General features: G+C 52.4%; 1 protein-coding gene across 2 annotated transcripts in view; it reads left to right on the top strand.

The window, feature by feature from the left end:
- The window catches only part of LOC140392864 (pregnancy zone protein-like), a 391,109-nt gene that overhangs the window by 206,471 nt on the left and 165,293 nt on the right, over window positions 1-19,345 (top strand). For both annotated transcript variants that reach the window (XM_072478606.1, XM_072478607.1), the window contains exons 19-23: window positions 4,513-4,738; window positions 13,446-13,572; window positions 15,386-15,507; window positions 17,524-17,575; window positions 18,958-19,041. In XM_072478606.1, the coding sequence (XP_072334707.1) occupies window positions 4,513-4,738; window positions 13,446-13,572; window positions 15,386-15,507; window positions 17,524-17,575; window positions 18,958-19,041 (611 nt within the window). The remainder of the gene's footprint in view (window positions 1-4,512; window positions 4,739-13,445; window positions 13,573-15,385; window positions 15,508-17,523; window positions 17,576-18,957; window positions 19,042-19,345) is intronic.

The raw sequence follows: 19,345 nt of genomic DNA, 5'->3' as shown, positions 1-19,345 counted from the left end.
GACACAGAGAGAGAGACCCAGACAGACAGGACAAAGAGAGAAACAGGAGGGAGGGTCAGTACTGAGGGAATGCTGCACAGTCTCAGGGACAGTACTGAGGGAGTGCCGCACTGTCAGAGAGTCAGTACTGAGGGAGTGCCGCACTGTCAGAGGGTCAGTACTGAGGGAGCGCAGCACTGTCAGAGGGTCAGTGCTGAGGGAGTGCGGCACTGTCAGAGGGTCAGTACTGAGGGAGTGCGGCACTGTCAGAGGGTCAGTACTGAGGGAGTGCGGCACTGTCAGAGGGTCAGTACTGAGGGGGTGCTGCACTGTCAGAGGGTCAGTGCTGAGGGAGTGCTGCACTGTCAGAGGGTCAGTACTGAGGGAGTGCGGCACTGTCAGAGGGTCAGTACTGAGGGGGTGCTGCACTGTCAGAGAGTCAGTACTGAGGGAGTGCTGCACTGTCAGAGGGTCAGTACTGAGGGAGTGCCGTACTGTCAGAGGGTCAGTACTGAGAGAGTGCTGCACTGCCAAAGGGCTCGTAGTGAGAGAGTGCTGCACTGTCAGAAGGTCAGTACTGAGGGAGTGCTGCACTGTCAGAGAGTCAGTACTGAGGGAGTGCTGCACTGTCAGAGGGTCAGTACTGAGGGGGTGCTGCACTGTCAGAGGGTCAGTACCGCGGGGGTACCGCACTGTCAGAGAGTCAGTACTGAGGGAGTGCTGCACTGTCAGAGGGTCAGTACTGAGGGAGTGCTGCCCTGTCAGAGGGTCAGTACTGAGGGGGTGCTGCACTGTCAAATGGTCAGTACTGAGGGAGTGCTGCACTGACAGAGAGTCAGTACTGAGGGAGTGCTGCACTGACAGAGGGCTCGTAGTGAAAAAGTGCTGCACTGCCAGAGGGCTAGTAGTGAGAGAGTGCTGCACTGTCACAGGGTCAGTACTGAGGGAGTGCTGCACTGTCACAGGGTCAGTACTGAGGGAGTGCTGCACTGTCAGAGGGTCAGTACTGAGGGAATGCTGCACTGTCAGAGGGTCAGTACTGAGGGAGTGCCGCACTGTCAGAGGGTCAGTACTGAGGGAGTGCTGCACTGCCAAAGGGCTCGTAGTGAGAGAGTGCTGCACTGTCAGAAGGTCAGTACTGAGGGAGTGCTGCACTGTCAGAGAGTCAGTACTGAGGGAGTGCTGCACTGTCAGAGGGTCAGTACTGAGGGGGTGCTGCACTGTCAGAGGGTCAGTACCGCGGGGGTACCGCACTGTCAGAGAGTCAGTACTGAGGGAGTGCTGCACTGTCAGAGGGTCAGTACTGAGGGGGTGCTGCACTGTCAAATGGTCAGTAACGCGGGGGTACCGCACTGTCAGAGAGTCAGTACTGAGGGAGTGCTGCACTGTCAGAGAGTCAGTACTGAGGGAGTGCTGCACTCTCAGAGGGCCAGTGCTGAGGGAGTGCTGCACTGACAGAGGGCTCGTAGTGAAAAAGTGCTGCACTGCCAGAGGGCTAGTAGTGAGAGAGTGCTGCACTGTCAGAGGGTCAGTATCGCGGGAGTACTGCGTTGTCAGAGAGTCAGTACTGAGGGAGTACTGCACTGTCAGATGATCAGTACTGAGGGAGTGCTGCACTGTCAGAGAGTCAGTACTGCGGGAGTACCGCACTGTCAGAGGGTCAGTACTGAGGGAGTGCTGCACTGTCAGAGGGTCAGTACTGCGGGAGTACCGCACTGTCAGAGAGTCAGTACTGAGGGAGTACTGCATGTTAGGGGGTCAGTACGGAGGAAATTCAGTACTGTCAGATGTTCAGTATGGAGGGAGATCTGCGCGACCACAGGGTCTCTACTGAAGGAGTGCCGCATTGTCAGAGGGTCAGAACTGTGGGATTCCTGCACTGTTGGAATGTCAGTACTAAGGGAGTACTGCACTGTCATTCAATTAGATCATGGTTATCATCTACCTCAATGCCACTTTCCTGTGTTATCCCCATATCCCTTCATGTAATTGGTCTTCAGAAATATATTGATTTCTGTTTTGAACATGCTCAATGATTGAGCTTCCACAGCCCCTTGGCGTAGAGAATTCCCGAGATTCACCACCCTCTGAGTGAAGAAATTCCCCTAATCTCAGTCTTGAATGGCCCGCCCCTTATTTTGAGACTGTCTCCTGGCTAAAACACTCCCCCAGCCAGAGAAAACATCCTTCGTGCATCTACACTGTCAAGCCCTATAAGAATTTTGCATGTTTGAATGAGATCACCTCTCATTCTTCAAAATTTTAGGGAATGCAGGCCCAGTTTCCTCAATCTCTCGTCATAAAACAATCTCATCATCCCAGGGATTAGTCTGGTGAACCTTCATTGCCCTCCCTCTATCGTATATATATATCCTTCCTTAGATACAAAGACCAAGGATGGGATTTTCCGAGCCCGCGACGGGTCGGAGAACCGCCGGGGGCGCGAGAAATTCCCGCCACACCGCTCCGACGCTGGGCCGCCGATTCTCCAGCGACCGGAGAATCCCCGCCAATCGCGCCAGCGCGGTCGCCGCAGCAGCGGTCGGGGGCCGCTGACCGGGAGCTCGGACCCGCTGCCGATGTGGACGTCCTGGTGGGGAGGGCGGGAGGATCTGACTCCGGGGGGCCTCCACGGGGTCCAGGCCCACGATCGGGGACTTCCGATCGACAGGCGCCCGCGATCTGGAGGGGGCCTACTTCCTTCCCCGTGGGCCCGATGTTAGGTCCCCGACATGTTGCTCCGCGCCAACGCATGCGTCTACACCAGCCGCGCAGGGCCGCCTTACGGTGCCGGAGCAGCGCGCAGCGCTGTGGCGCCGTGCCAGCCGCCTAAACAACGATGAATTGCTGGGCCAGGAGTTTGCGCTGGTGTTTACGCTGGCGTCAACACTTGGCTGGGATTTCGGAGAATTAAGCCCCAAATCTGTACCCAATATTCCAGGTACAGACTCCACACAAATTTCAGAAAGACACCATTACTCCTGTGCTCAAATCCCCTTGCAATGTAGGTCAACGCACCATTTGCCTTCCTAATTGCTTTCTGCACCTGCACACTATCTTATAGTGACTCATGAACAAGGACACCCAGGACCCTTTGGATATGAACACTTCCTAACCTCTTACCATTTAAGATATACTCTGCCTTTCTCTTTTTTCTACTAAAGTGGAGAACATCACACTTACTCATATTATATTCCATCTCTCATGTTCCTGCCCACTCACTTTTCTTGTCCAACATGCCTTGAAACCTCCTTGCCTCCTCTTCGCAACTTATATTCCCACCTAGTTTTGAGTCATCCACAAATTTGGGAATATTACATTTGGTCCCCACGTCCAAATTTTTGAGATAGATTGTGAACAGCTGTGACCCCAGCAATGATCCTTGCTGTAACCTACGAATAACACACAGCAATCCTGAGAATGGCTTATTTATTCCTACTTCCTGTTTTCTGCCTGTTAACCAATTCTCAATCCATGGCAGAATATTACCCCCAATCTCATGTGATCTTATTTTGTTTACGAGCCTCCTGTGTGGGACCTTATCAAAAGCCTTCTGAAAATCCAAATAAACCACATCCACTGGTTCTCCTTTATCCATGCTATCCTCAAAAAATCTCCAACAGGTTTGTCAAACATGATTTCCCTTTCATATATCCACATTGACTCTGCCAAATCATATTCTATTATTATTTTCCAAATGTCCCATTATCACATCATTATAGTAAATTCTAACATTTCTGCTACTGCTGACATCAAACTAACAGGTCTGCAGTTCTCCATTTTCTCTCTCCCTCCATTATTAAATAATGGGATTATACTTGCTACTTACTAGTGTGCAGGAACCTTTCCAGAAACTAAAGCAGTTTGAAAGATAACCACCAATGCATCCACTATCTCTTCCTTCAACACTCTGGTGTAACTCATCGGGTTTCGGGGATTTATAAACCTTCAATCCAATTAATGTTTTGAGCACTACCTCTTAATTAATGCTCATTTCTTTTAGTTCCTTATTTTCACAAGACCCTTGGTTCCCCGGTATTTCTGGGAGATTTTCTGTATCTTCCTTGGTAAAGACGGGCATAAAGTAGTTGTTTTGTTTCTCTGCAATTTCCCTTTTCTCCAGTATAGGTTTTCCTGTCTCATAAGATAGAAACTGGGTGGCATGGACCAGCTGGGCCGAAGGGCCTGTTTCCATTTTCATAGAATTTACAGTGCAGAAGGAGGCCATTCGGCCCATCGAGTCTGCACCGGCTCTTGGAAAGAGCACCCTACCCAAGGTCAACACCTCCATCCTATCACCATAACCCAGTAGCCCCACCCAACACGAAGGGCAATTTTGGACGCTAAGGGCAATTTATCATGGCCAATCCATGCTGTAAACATCTATGACTCCATGACTCTAGATGGTCAGTATTCAGGGAGTGTTCCACTGTTAGAGGGTTAGTACTGAGGGAGTGCTGCACTGTCAGTGGGTCAGTACCGAGGGTGTGCTCTACTAATCTGTTCTCTAACTCTCTCTCCACCTGGTCTCAGATCCACTGGGAGTGTCTCTCTCCCCCTCACTGTGCCGGATTCGATCACCGAATGGAAAGGCAGTATGTTCTGTACCGGACAGGCGGGATTCGGAATATCGGAAACCGTCTCTCTAAATGCCTTTAAACCCTTCTTCGTGGAGCTGGCTCTCCCCTACTCCATCGTCAGGACAGAGGAATTCACACTCAAGGCCAAAGTCTTCAACTACCTGAAAAAATGCATCATGGTGAGTGAGCCATCTGGCGATTCAACTGTAGGAAGAAAATACCAGAGGCTGCTTCCTATCTGTGTGTGGCATGTGTGTCTGTCTGTGTGAGAGTATTTGTGAGAATTTGTGTGTGTGTGTGAGTACACCTGAATGAAAATATGCCTGTGTGTGTGAGTGTGTGTGTCTGTCTGAGTGAAAGTATCTGTGAGAGAGAGTCATAGAATCCTTACAGTGCAGAAGGAGGCCATTCAACCCATCAAGTCTGCACTGACCTTCCGAAAGTCCACCCTACCTAGGTCCAATTTCCCACCCCATCACTGTAACCCTATAACCCCATCTAACCTTCAGACATAGGGGCAATTTAGCATGGCCAATCCACCAGACCTGCACACCTTTGGACTGTGGGAGGAAATCGGCGCACCTGGCGGAAATTCATGAAGACACGGTGAAAACATGCAAACTCCACACAGTCATCCAAGGTCGGATTTGAACCCATGTCCCTGTTGCTGTGCAGCAGCAGTGCTAACCATTGTGCCACTGTACTGCTGAGTGTGTGTGAGAGCGTGTGTGTGTGAGAGCGTGTGTGTGTGAGAGCGTGTGTGTGTGAGAGCGTGTGTGTGAGAGCATGTGTGTGTGAGAGCGAGTGTCTGTGAGAGCGTGTGTGTGAGAGCGTGTGTGTGAGAGAGCATGTGTGTGAGAGAGCGTGTGTGTGAGAGAGCGTGTGTGTGAGAGAGCGTGTGTGTGAGAGAGCGTGTGTGTGAGAGAGCGTGTGTGTGAGAAAGCGTGTGTGTGAGAGAGCGTGTGTGTGTGAGAGCATGTGTGAGTGAGAGTGTGTGTGTGTGAGAGCGTGTGTGTGTGAGAGCGTGTGTGTGTGAGAGCGTGTGTGTGTGAGAGCGTGTGTGTGAGAGCGTGTGTGTGTGAGAGCGTGTGTGAGTGAGAGCGTGTGTGTGTGAGAGCGTGTGTGTGTGAGAGCGTGTGTGTGTGAGAGCGTGTGTGTGTGAGAGCGTGTGTGTGAGAGCGTGTGTGTGTGAGAGCATGTGTGAGTGAGAGCGTGTGTGTGAGAGAGCGTGTGTGTGTGAGAGCGTGTGTGTGTGAGAGCGTGTGTGTGTGAGAGCGTGTGTGTGAGAGAGCGTGTGTGTGAGAGAGCGTGTGTGTGTGAGAGCATGTGTGAGTGAGAGCGTGTGTGTGTGTATGAGATAGAGTGTGTGTTTGTGTGTGTGAGAGCGTGTGTGTGTATGAGAGAGAGTGTGTGTGAGAGAGTGTGTGTATGTGTGTGAGAGTGTGTATGTGTGAGAGTGTGTGTATGTGTGTGAGAGTGTGTGTGTGTATGACTGCGGGAGAGAGTGTGCATTGCAATCTTAAACGTATAAAAGCAGAAGCTTCTCAGTGCTGCTTGTTTGCACTGTGAGTGCTGCTTTGGCTGAGTGAGAGTGCATTTTGAGTTGGGTGGAAACAGGGAGTTAGGTGGAAGTGGGAGAAGGTGAAACTGGCAGCTGAGGTTACAAGGGAGAGAACTGAGTGGTACGTCTGGGACCGACCGAGGAGTACCAGACACCGGCGAGTAAACAGAGTAACTGACCTGAGGTAAAACAAAACATTTGATAAAAGAGACGTCACTGGAAAGCTGTGACTTCATCGGCTGGTAGGGAATCTGCACTCAACCTGAAACTAAAATATTGTTAAACTAATTAAACCTAATTAATTACTTACTAAATCATAAGTAGAGGGTCTCTCAACCAAAGGCAGGTTAAAAAAAGTTTAAAAATCTAATTAATTGATTACTTTAACTTATATAGGTTAATCTTTTGTAAAAAGGGAGTAAATAAGGGGCTGGGTCATGGCAGGAGAGCTCGCACCCGTGATATGCTCCTCCTGTGCTATGTGGCAGATCATGGAAGCTGCAGTTGTCCCTGGTGGCCATGTGTGCAGGAAGTGTGTCCAACTGCAGCTACTGACTAACAGCATTTCGGAGCTGGAGATGAGGGTGGATGCACTGTGGAGCATCCGTGATGATGAGCAGGTCGTGGATAGCACGTTCAGTGAGGTGGTCATCCGCAGGTGAGAATTGAACAGGCAGCGAGGACATAGGTGGCCACCAGGAAGAGTAGAGGTAGGCAGGTAGTGCAGAAGTCCCATGTGGCCATCCCCCTTTCTAACAGATATATCATTTTGGATACTGTTGGGGAGAATTACTGTACAGAGGAAAAGTGTGGCAGCCAACGTAATGGCACCATGGGTGGATTTGCTGCACAAGAGGGGAGGGAAAAGAATCGCAGGGGGAGAGTGGTAGGGGATTCAATTGTTAGGGGAACTGATAGGTGCTACTGTGGCCATCAACGTGACTCTAGGATGGTGTGCTGCCTCCCTGGTGCCAAGGTCCGGGATGTCACTGAACAGCTGCAGGGCATTTTGAAGGGGTGGGTGAAAAAACAGAGGTCGTGGTACATGTTGGCACCAATGACCTTGGTAGAAAGAGGGATGAAGTCTTACTTCCGGAATTCAGGGAGTTAGGTTGTAGACTAAAAAGCAGGACCTCTCAGGTTGTAATCTCTGGATTAATCCCAGTGTCAAGTGCTAGCGAGTTTAGAAATAGGAGAATAGCGCAGATGAATGTGTGTTTTAAGAGTTGGTGCAGGATGGAGGGTTTTAGATTCCTGGACCACTTGGAGAGTTTCTGGGGAAGGTGGGACCTGTACAAGCGGGACGGATTACATTGAACCAGAGCGGGACTAACATCCTTGCTAATGTGTTTGCCAGTGCTGTTTGGAGGAGTTTAAACTAATTTGGCAGGGGGAGGGGCGCAGTATGGTAGTCACCACTAGTAGTATATTACATGTATTACGACACTGCCCGTATGTAGAGGTACATGGGTAAATCCCTGCCTGCTGGGTCCGCCCAGTAGGTGGCGTATAAATGTGTGTGCTCGCCGGTGCTGCAGCCATTCTGGGTCCAGCTACAGGAGGCACAACATCTTTGCTCAATAAAGCCTTGATTATTCCACTACTGTCATCTTTGTGGTAATTGATAGTGCATCAATTTATTGAGCAAAGATTTTTTTTTAAACGATGGATCTCCGCATCAAGCCTGATCGCCTGCAGCTGAGCCCCCAAGCAGCCAACGCTACGTCCGCTTTTGACCACTGGCTAGTCTGCTTCGAAAGCTACTTCCGAACATCCACTGAGGAATCCTCAGACTCGCAGAAGCTCCAAGTCCTCTATTCACGGATGAGCCCTGACATTTTTCCTCTCATCCGGGATGCGCCCACTTACTCCGAAGCGATGGAGCCCCTGAAGGGACATTACGTTCGACCAGTCAATCAAGTATATGCCAGGCACCTCCTGGCCACGAGACAGCAACTCCCCGGGGAGTCTCTGAACGATTTCTGGCAAGCCCTGCACATCCTAGGTAGGAACTGTGACTGCCAGACAGTTTCGGCAGTCCAGCACACCAAACTTTTAATTCGAGACGCTTACGTTATGGGCATGAAGTCTGCGTACGTCCGCCAGCGGCTACTGGAAGGGGCCACGCTTGATCTTGTGGGAACTAGGCAGCTCGCTAACTCATTAGAAGTGTACTCCCATAACGTCCAATCCTACACCCCCGACCTCGCGGCACCCTCGTGGGCATCGTGGGCCCACCAGCTGCCAACTCCAGCTCACCGCAAGCATGCGCCGAGCGGCAGCCAGCTCACTCTGGGGGCCCAAGTGCTATTTTTGTGGGCAAAACAAACACCCCAGGCAGCGCGGCCCAGCGCAGAGCGCGACCTGCAATGGCTGTGGGAAGAAGGGACACTTTGTTGCTGTTTGCCAGGCCCGGTCGGTCGCCGCTGTTTCCAGGCCCGGCGTTCCTACACTCCCCACGGGCACCGCCATCTTCCCCTTCGCAAGCCTAGTGCGGCACGTGGGCGCCGCCATCTTCTTCACTGCAAGCCACGTGCAGCCCGTGGGTGTTGCCATCTTTGATGTCGCCCGCCATGTGCACCCCGTGGGCGCCGCCATCTTCGGCGCCATTTTGGACGACGGCTCATGACTCCTGCTCTTCTGGCAGTTCATCGCCTGCCACTACCTCCACCACCGCTGACCAGCCCGGGACCTCCCAGCATCTGGCGCAGCTCGCCTCTGTCACCCTGGATCAGTCCCGGCCCCGCAACCTCGCGACCACGACGACGAAGGTGAAGATCAACGGGCACGAGACAACCTGCCTTTTTGACTCCGGGAGCACAGAGAGCTTCATCCACCCCACTATGGTAAGGTGCTGCTCCCTCCCGGTACACCCTGTCACCCAGAAAATCTCCCTGGCCTCCGGATCCCATTCCATGGAAATTCGGGGGTACTGCATCGCAACCCTCACCGTCCAAGGCGTAGAGTTCAGCAACTTCCGGCTCTACATCCTCCCCCACCTCTGCGCTGCCCTGTTACTCGGCCTGGACTTTCAGTGCCATCTCCAAAGTCTAACCTTAAAATTCGGCGGACCCCTAGCTCCCCTCACCGTATGCGGCCTCACGACCCTTAAGGTCGATCCACCTTCCCTGTTTGCGAACCTCACCCCGGATTGCAAACCTGTCGCCACTAGGAGCAGACGGTACAGTGCCCAGGGCATGACCTTCATCAGGTCGGAGGTCCAACGGCTCCTTTGGGAAGGGGTCATTGAGGCCAGCAATAGCCCCTGGAGAGCTCAAGTGGTAGTAGTAAAGACTGGGGAGAAGCACAGGATGGTCATTGACTACAGTCAGACCATCAATTGTTACACACAGCTCGACGCGTACCCTCTCCCACGCATATCTGACATGGTCGATCAGATTGCGCAGTATCGAGTCTTTTCCATATTGGACCTGAAGTCAGCCTACCACCAGCTCCCCATCCGCACGGAGGACCGTCAATACACTGCGTTCGAGCGCATGAGCCCCCTCATGGAACTCCCACTCCCCCACTGCCCCAAGGCCCTGAAACGATGCCTGGGGTTTTTCTCCTACTATGCCCAGTGGGTCCCTAATTATGCGGACAAGGGCCGCCAGGCCTTCAACCGTATCAAGGCAGACATCGCCAAGGCCATGATGCATGCGGTCGACGAGTCCCTCGCCTTCCAGGTGGAGAGCGATGCATCGGACATAGCTCTGGCCGCCACCCTCAACTAGGCGGGGAGGCCCGTGGCCTTCTTTTCCCGCACCCTCCATGCCTCTGAAATTCGGCACTCCTCTGTCGAAAAGGAGGCCCAAGCCATTGTGGAAGCTGTGCGACATTGGAGGCATTACCTGGCCGGCAGAAGATTCACTCTCCTCACTGACCAACGGTCGGTTGCCTTTATGTTTAATAATACACAGCGGGGCAAGAAAAAAAAAATGACAAGATCTTGAGGTGGAGGATCGAGCTCTCCACCTAGATTATCATAGAATCTACAGTGCAGAAGGAGGCCATTCAGCCCATCGAGTCTGCACCGGCTCTTGGAAAGAGCACCCTACCCAAGGTCAACACCTCCACCCTATCACCATAACCCAGTAACCCCACCCAACACTAAGGACAATTTTGGACACTAAGTGCAATTTATCATGGCCAATCCACCGAACCTGCACAACTTTGGACTGTGGGAGGAAACCGGAGCACCCGGAGGAAACCCACGCACACACGGGGAGGATGTGCAGACTCCGCACAGACAGTGGCCCAAGCCGGAATCGAACCTGGGACCCTGGAGCTGTGAAGCAATTGTGCTATCCACAAGGCTACCGTGCTGCCCGATATAACTATGAGATCTTGTATCACCCGGGGAAGCTCAATGAGCCCCCTGATGCCCCTGATGCCCTATCCCGCGGTACATGTGCCAGCGCACAAGTGGACCGACTCCGGGCTCTCCACTGTGACCTCTGCCACCCGGCGGTCACCCAGTTCTTCCATTTCATCAAGGCCCGCAACCTGCCCTACTCCATTGAGGAGGTCAGGACCATAACCAGAGACTGCCAGGTCTGCGCAGACTACAAGCCGCACTTCTACTGGCCAGTTCGAGTGCACCTGGTGAAGGCCTCCTGCCCCTTTGAACGCCTCAGCATGGACTTCAAAGGGTCCCTCCCCTCCACCGACTGCAACACGTACTTTCTGAACGTGATTGATGGGTACTCCCGGTTCCCTTTCGCCATCCCATGCCCCGCTATGACTTCTGCCACGGTAATTAAAGCCCTCCACAGCATCTTCACTCTGTTCGGTTTCCCCACCTACATCCACAGCGATCGAGGTTCCTCTTTTATGAGCGATGAGCTGCGTCAGTTCCTGCTCAGCAAGGGGATTGCCTCGAGCAGGACGACCAGGTACAACCCCCGGGGAAACTGTCAGGTGGAGAGGGAAACGGGACGGCCTGGAAGGCCGTCCTGCTGGCCCTGCGGTCTATAAATCTCCCGGTCTCCTGCTGGCAGGAGGTCCTTCCCGACGCGCTGCACTCCATCCGATCGCTCCTCTGCACCGCGGCCAACGAGACCCCTCACGAACGTGTGTTTGCCTTCCCCAGGAAGTCCACCTCCGGGGTCTCGCTCCCAACATGGCTGACAGTTCCTGGACCCGTCCTCCTTCTGAAGCATGTGCGGACCCATAAGTCGGAGCCCTTGGTCGAAAAAGTCCACCTCCTACATGCAAACCCGCAATACGCCTACGTGGCACACCCCGACGGGCGCCAAGACACAGTCTGGATCCCGACCCCCGAACTGAACCCCCCCCCCACCCCACCCCCCGGTTGCCTCATTCACCCCTGCGCCACTCACCCTCCCTCCAGCGAACCTCACCGCAGCCCCCGCCCCAGTAGGATCCGTCCTCCCACTGGTTCCACCCAGGGGTGACGAAGAAGAGAACACGCTCCCGGAGTTGCAGGTGATCAAGTCGGTGCCCACATCATCACCAGGACTGAGGCGATCACAGAGGAGGGTCAAAGCCCCCGACAGACTTAACTTGTAATGTTTTCCACCACCCCCGCTGGACTCTTTTTTAACAGGGGGTGAATGTGGTAGTCACCACTAGTTGTATTACATGTATTACGGCACTGCCCGCATAGTAGAGGTACAAGGGTAAATCCCTGCCTGCTGGCTCCGCCCAGTAGGCGGCGTATTAATGTGTGTGCTCGCCGGTGCTGCAGCCATTCTGGGTCCAGCTACAGGAGGCACAACATCTTTGCTCAATAAAGCCTCGATTATTCCACTACTCTCATCTTTGTGGTAATTGATAGTGCATCAGTGAGCATTAGTTTGAGAGTATGGGTGTGTGTTTGTGTGTGTACACCCATAGTGCTGTTAGGGAGGAAGTTCCAGGAACGGACAGTATATTTCCCAGTTGAGATGGTGAGTGACTCAGAGGGAAACTTGCAGGTGGTGGTGTTCCCCATGTAGCTGCTGCCCCTTGTCCATTTAGATGGTAGAGGTCATGGGTTTGGAAGGTGCTGTTGAAGGAACCTTGGTGAGTTGCTGCAGTACATCATGTAGACAGTACACACGGCTGCTACTGTGCGTCAGTGGTGGAGGGAATGAATGTTTGTGGTTAGCATGTCGAACAAGCGGGGCTAGTTTGTCCTGGATGGTATCAAGCTTATTGACTGTTGTTGGGAGCCACACTCATCCAGGCATTTGGAGAGTATCTCATTACACTCCTGACTTGTGTCCTTGTAGATGGTAGGACAAGCTTTGGGGGGAGTCTAGAGGTGAGTTACTCACTGTCGGATTCCCAGCCTCTGACCTGCTCTTGTAGTCACAAATATTTATATGGCTGGGTTCTGTTCAGTTTCTGGTCAATGGTAACCCCCCCCCCCCCACCCCCCGGGTTATTGAATGTGGGGGATTGAGCAATGATAATGCCATTGAATGTCAAGGGGATATGGTTTGATTCTCTCCTACTGGAGATGGTCACTGATCTGGCACTTATGTGGCTTGAATATAACTTGTCAGCCCAAGCCAGGATGTTGTCCAGGTCTTGCTGAATTTGCCCGTGGACTGCTTCAGTGGCTGAGGAGTCACGAATGGTGCAAAACATTGTGCAATCATCAGTGAACATTCCCACTTCTGACCTTATGTTGCAAAGGAGGTCATTAATGAAGCAGCTGAAGATGGTTGGGCCTAGGACATCAACCTTGAGGAACTCCTGCAGTGATGTTCTGGAGCTGAGTGATTGACCGTCAACCACCACAACCATCTTCTTTTGTGCCAGGTATGAATCCAACCAGAGCAGAGTTTCCCCCTAATCCCCATCGACTCCTGTTTTGCTCGGGCTCCTTGATGCCACGCTCGATCAAATGCTGCATTGATGTCAAGGGCAGTTCTCTCATCTCACCTCTGCAGTTCAGCCCTTTTGTCCATGTTTAAACCATAAGACCATAAGACAGAGGAGCAGAATTAGGTCATTTGGCCCATCGAGCCTGCTCCACCATTCAATCATAGCTGATATGTTTCTCATTCCCATTCTGCTGCCTTCTCTCCATAACCAAGGCTGCAATGAGATTAGGAGCTGAGTGACCCTGGCAGAACTCAAACTGAGTTTCCATGAGCGGGTTATTGCTGAGAAAGTGCCGCTTGATAGCACTGCTGACGATCCCTTCCATCATTTTACTAATGATCGAGAGTAGACTGATGGGAGGCAATTGGCCGGGTTGGCTTTGTCCTGTTTTTAGTGGACAGGAAATGAGAATTGAGTGGGGGAAATGGGATTGTTTTGTTCTGTGTTACTGAGAATTTAACCCTTTGTTGCTCCTTTCTGTCTCCAAGGTGAAGGTCACACTGCTCGAACACCAGGGATTTGACATGGCCTCAGAGAGCAGCATTGAACACCAAACCTGTGTCTGTCCCATGGAGAGTGTGACTATCAGCTGGCATCTAAACGCCACAGGACTAGGTCAGTCATTAAGCAGGCTTCAAGCACAGCTTAAGCTGCAGTCGATCAACCCAGGCCCCTCATCCTTGTCCAGTGCCCCTGGGTTAGGGAGGAGGGTGAATCAGCCCGAGTTCCTGTTCCTGACTCATGTCCAGAGACCCCTGGGTTATGGAGGGGCTGAATCTGCCCAGGTTTCTTTTCCTGATCCCTGTCCAGTGATTCCTATGTTAGGGAGGATATTTGAATACGCCCAGGTTCCTGCTCCTGATCCCTGTCCAGTGCCCCTGGGTTAGGGAGGGAGTGAATCAGCCCAGGTTCCTGCTCCTGATCCCTGTCCAGTGCCCCTGGGTTAGGGAGGGGGTGAATCAGCCCAGGTTCCTGCTCCTGATCCCTGTCCAGTGACCCTGGGTTAGGGAGGGGGTGAATCAGCCCAATTTCCTGCTCCTGATCCCTGTCCAGTGACCCTGGGTTAGGGAGGGGGTGAATCAACCCGGGTTCCTGCTCCTGATCCCTGTCCAGTGACCCTGGGTTAGGGAGAGGGTTGAATCAGTTTGGGTTCCTGCTCCTGATCCCAGTCCGCGACCTCTGGGTTAGGGAGGGAGTGAATCAGCCCGGGTTCCTGCTCCTGATCCCTGTCCAATGACCCCTGGGTTAGGGAGGGGGTGAATCAGCCCGGGTTCCTGCTCCTGATCCCAGTCCGCGACATCTGGGTTAGGGAGGGGGTGAATCAGCCCGGGTTCCTGCTCCAGATTCCTGTCCAGTAACCCTTGTGTTAGGAAGGGAGTAGTTAATCAGCCTGGGTTTCATCTTCTGATCCCTGTCCAGTGACCCCTGGGTTTGGTTGGGGGTGGGTTGAATCTGTTCGGATTCTGCTCCTGATCCCTGTCCAGTGACCCCTGGGTTTGGTTGGGGGGTGGGTTGAATCTGTTCGGATTCTGCTCCTGATCCCTGCCCAGTGACCCCTGGGTTTGGTTAGGGGTGGGTTGAATCTGTTCGGATTCTGCTCCTGATCCCTGTCCAGTTTTCTTTCTCCCAACACTCTCTCTTTCACTCTCATTAACTCTATTTCTCTGCACCCTCTCTGGTATAATCACAACCTTCATATATTGTGGTGACCACAACTGTAAACAGTACTCAAATTGTGGCCTAACGAGCATTTTATACAGCTCTATCTCTCCATCTCTTTCTCTCACTCTTCCTGCCTGACTTTCTCTCTGTCTCTCACTTTCTCTCCCTCTCTCTCTTTATATCTCCCTCTATCTCTGTCATTCTTTCTCTCTCACTCTCTTTCACTCGCTGTGTCTCACTCGCTCCCTCATTTCCCACTCTATCTCTCTGTCACTCTCTCTCTATCTCTCTTTCACCCTTTCCCTCTCTATCGCTCTCTCTCTCTCTGTCACTCTTTCTCTCTATCTTTCACTCTGTCTTTCACTCGTTCTCTCTAACTCCCACTCTATCTCTCACTCTCCGTCTCTCACTCTCAGTCTCCAACTCTGTCTATCTCTCGCTATGCCTCTCCCTCTATCTCTCATTCTCTCTATCTCTCCATCTCTATAAATCACTCTATCTCTCTCACCCTCTTTCTTTCACTCTCATACTGTCTATCTCTCACACTCCATCTCTCGCTCTCTCTATCTCACTATCTGTCACTCTCTCTATATCTATATCTTTCTCTAGCTTTCTCACTCTGTCTCTCTTTTTCTCTCTCTCACTCTCTCTGTCTCTCTATCTCTGTCACTCCCTCACAGTCTCTCCATCTCTCATGTTCCTTTTGCCTCTCACTCTCTCTTCCACTCTCCTGATCTCTCTCTCACTCCCTCTTTCTGTGATCCAGGTGAACAGAATTTAACAGTCAAAGCAGAATCCATTCCCTCAGACTCTCTGTGTGGGAATGAGGTGGTGATTGTACCGGAGAAAGGAGCCATCGATATCATCCGCAAACCGCTCCTGATCAAGGTCAGTGTCAACCTTTCAATCCAGGACTGGTCCATCTCCACCTTCTCCTTTGCTCTCTCTCATCTCAGTCACTGTCTGTCTGTCTCTGTCTCTCTCTCTCCCTCTCTCCTCTCTCTGTCTCTGTTGATCTCACTCTCTCTCACTCTCACTGTTCTCTCTGTCACTGTCGATCTCTCTCACTCTCCCTCACAATCTCACTATGTACTCTGTCTCTGTGTCTGTTCCTTTCAGTCTGTGTCTCTCTGTCTCTCAATGCCTGTTCCTGTCTCTGTCTCTCTCTCCATTTCTCTGTCTCGGTCTCTTTCTGCCTCGGTGTCTCTCTGTCTATCTCTCTCTTTCTGCCTCGGTGTCTCTCTGTCTATCTCTCTCTCTCTGTCTCTCTTGTCTCTCTGTGAGGTGAAGTTGAGGTTATCTAAAAGCTTCTGGCAGGGGGATCTGGGTGTCTTGGTTCATGAATCGCAGAAAGTCGGTATGCAGGTACAGTATGTAATTAGAAAGACAAATGGAATTTTCACATTTATTGCAAAAAGGACTGGAGTATAAAAGTAGAGAAGTATTGTTGCAATTGAATCGGGTGTTGGTGAGACCACATCTGGAGCATTGTATCCAGTTTTGGTCTCATTATTTGAGGAAGGATGTGGTGGCATTGGGGGCAGTTCAGAGGAGGTTCACCAGATTGATACCAGGGATGAAAGGGTTGATGCATGAGGAGAGATTAAACCATTTGGGCTTGTACTCGCTGGAGTTCAGAAGGATGAGAGGGAATTTGAGCGAGGTATGTAAGGTAATAAATGGGATTGATAAAGTAAACGTAGATCAGATGTTCCCCTCATAAGGCAATCTAGAACAAGAGGTCACACCTAGGTTGAGAGGCAGTATATTTAGAACTGAGATGAGGAAGAACTACTTCTCACAGAGGGTTGTGAACTTGTGGAACTCGCTGCCCCATAGTGCGGTGGAATCTGAGTCATTAAATGGTTTAAAGAAGGAAATAGATATATTTCTGTTTAAAAAAACGAGTTAAACGGCGATGGGAGTGAGTGGTCGCTCACAGGGAGCTCCGGCTCGAATGTCTTGGTTCTTTTCATCCATGTTTGGGTAAATTCGGCAGAAAAGTGGTGCGGAGAGTATAAGGGAAGAAGTACTCCCCTAGATTAGCATGTTTACTGGATATCAGACTCGGCAGAAGACAGTGAGGGACCTGGCTAAGGGGTTGAAGAAGACTCGTGGCGCAGCACCAATTGTGAAAATGGCGGAGGGGGAAGGGTCGGCGACGGTGGGAAAGCTGCAGATGGAACAATTGATGAGCTTCAAGGAGGAATTTCGACAACAAAGAAAGGAGATGCAGAGTGATTGGCCGAAGGCGATTGAGGAGGCAGTGGCACTTCTTCACAGCTCTCTGTATCGGGTGGAAAAGTGTCTTGAAGCGTAGGCGGCGACGATCTGGGAGATAGAAAAATTGGTGTCTGACCAGAGTGACCAGATTGTGTCTTTAGAGGCAATCATGGGAGATCTGTGCAAGTCGCTGCGGTTGAAGGTGGGGGAGCAGGATAACAGGTCCAGAGGACAGAACATACGGATTGTGGGTCTGCCGGAGGGAGTGGAGGGAACGAGTGCAACAAATGATGTTTCGAGGATGTTGGCCAGTTTGCTGGAAGAGAATGTGTTGGACAAGGCCCCAGAGGTGGACTGGGCTCAAAGGTCCTTGAGGCAGAAGCCAAGAGCAGGGGAGCAGGTAGTGATTGTGCGGGTGCACAAGTTTTGTCCCCTCGCTCTGTCTCTCTGTCTCTTTTTCTCTCACTGTCTCTGTCACTCTGTCACTCTGTCTATCTCTCTCTGTATCTGTCTCTCTGTCTGACTCTATCCCTCTGTCTCTCTCTCTTTCTCTGTCTCGCTCTTTCTATCTCTCTCTCTGATTCTCTGCCTCTCTCTGTCTCTTCTCTGTCTCTCTCTCTGTCTCTCAAATCTGCTCTCGGATTTTCTCTCTCTGACTCTCTCTCTCTCTCTCTGTTGCAGCCTGAAGGCACTGAGACTGAACTGACCCACAGCTCCCTTCTGTGCCCAGCAGGTAGAGGAAATCTATTCAAATTGTGATGGGAGAGGCTTCATGTCCACTTCCCAGTTGGTGTGTGAGTGGGGGTGAATGGGACAGGGAGGTAGGGAGTATCCCTCAGCACTGTCTCTGTGTGTGAGGGGGGTGGGTGGGAGGGAGAGTCTCTCAGCACTGGCCCTGTGTATGAGGGGGGATAAGGTGGGACAGTGTGGGAGGGAGTGTCCTCAACGTTGGCTCTGTATGTGGGGCGGGGGAGTGGGCAGGAAGGAGTGTCCCTCAGCACTGTCTCTGTGTGTGAGGGAGGTGGGTGGGAGCGAGTGTCTCTCAGCGCTGGCTCTGTGTGAGGGGGAGAGGGTGTGAAGGAGTGTGCCTCAGCACTGGCTCTGTGTGTGAGGGAGTGTGCCTCAGCACTGGCTCTGTGTGTGAGGGGGGAGTGGGAGAGGGTCGGAGGGGTGTCCCTCAGCACTGGCTCTGTGTGTGAGGGGGAGAGGGAGTGTCTCTCAGCACTGGCTCTGTGTGAGGGGGAGAGGGTGTGAAGGAGTGTGCCTCAGCACTGGCTCTATGTGAGGGGAGAGTGGGAGAGGGTGTGAGGGAGTGTGCCTCAGCACTGGCTCTGTGTGTGAGGGGGAGAGGATGGGACAGGGTCGGGGGGAGTGTCCCCCAGCACTGGCTCTGTGTGTGAGGGGGAGAGGATGGGACAGGTTCGGGGGGGGGGAGTGTCCCTCAGCACTGGCTCTGTGTGTGAGGGGGGAGTGGGAGAGGGTGGGAGGGAGTGACCCTCAGCACTGGCTCTGTGTGTGAGGGGGGAGTGGGAGAGGGTGGGAGGGAGTGACCCTCAGCACTGGCTCTGTGTGTGAGGGGGGAGTGGGAGAGGGTTGTGGGGAGTGACCCTCAGCACTGGCTCTGTGTGTGGGGGGGGAGTGGGCGAGGGTCGGGGGGAGTGTTCCTCAGCATTGGCTCTGTGTGTGTGAGGGGGAGAGGATGGGACAGGGTGGGAGGGAGTGTCCCTCAGCACTGGCTCTGTGTGTGAGGTGGTAGTCGGAGAGGGTGGGAGGGAGTGACCCTCAGCACTGGCTCTGTGTGTGAGCAGGAAATGGGAGGGAATGTCATTCAGCACTGGCTGTGTGTGTGTGAGCTGCGGAGTGCGGGGGTGGGGGATGTCTTTCAGCACTGGTTCTGTGCGGGGAGTGGGACAGGGTGGGAGTAAGTGTCCCTTAGCACTGGGTCTGTGTGTGAGGGGGAGAGCGAGAAGGTCGGAGTGATTTTCCATGGTGACACTGCGGGAAGTAATTGGAAGGGTTTTGGGGGTCATGATCCAGGGAGTGCGGGGCAGTAAGGGTTGCGTCAGACCAACATGGCGTCCTTCATGTGTGACCTTGTGGACTTGCTCCCTCCAGGAAAGAACGTCACTGAGAAGATTCACCTCCAGCTCCCAGAGGATGTAGTGGAAGGTTCAAGCAGGGCACACATCACCGTGTTGGGTAAGAGACACATCGCTGGCACTAAGACCCACGCCCAACATAGGAAAGGCCATAGGGTCCATCCCCAGCCTATACTGAGGGATGATCTAAACCAAGATGGAGATTGAGACCAGACTCTCTTATATTGCTGGTCTCTCGTTCTGATTGCCCCCAGTGGAGGAAACATTCTCTCTCTGGATACCCACTCGAACAAAACTTTTCATCAATTGAAACATCGGAACCCTCCAGACTTGTACGATTCATTAATTTATTAGTTTACATTTTACCCAAGACTTTCCAAAATCCAGATAATTACATCTACCAC

The sequence above is a fragment of the Scyliorhinus torazame genome, chromosome 16 (genome assembly GCF_047496885.1).
Source record: "Scyliorhinus torazame isolate Kashiwa2021f chromosome 16, sScyTor2.1, whole genome shotgun sequence".
Classification (NCBI taxonomy): Eukaryota; Metazoa; Chordata; class Chondrichthyes; order Carcharhiniformes; family Scyliorhinidae; genus Scyliorhinus; species Scyliorhinus torazame.
This window is presented reverse-complemented; position numbering and strand designations above follow the sequence as displayed.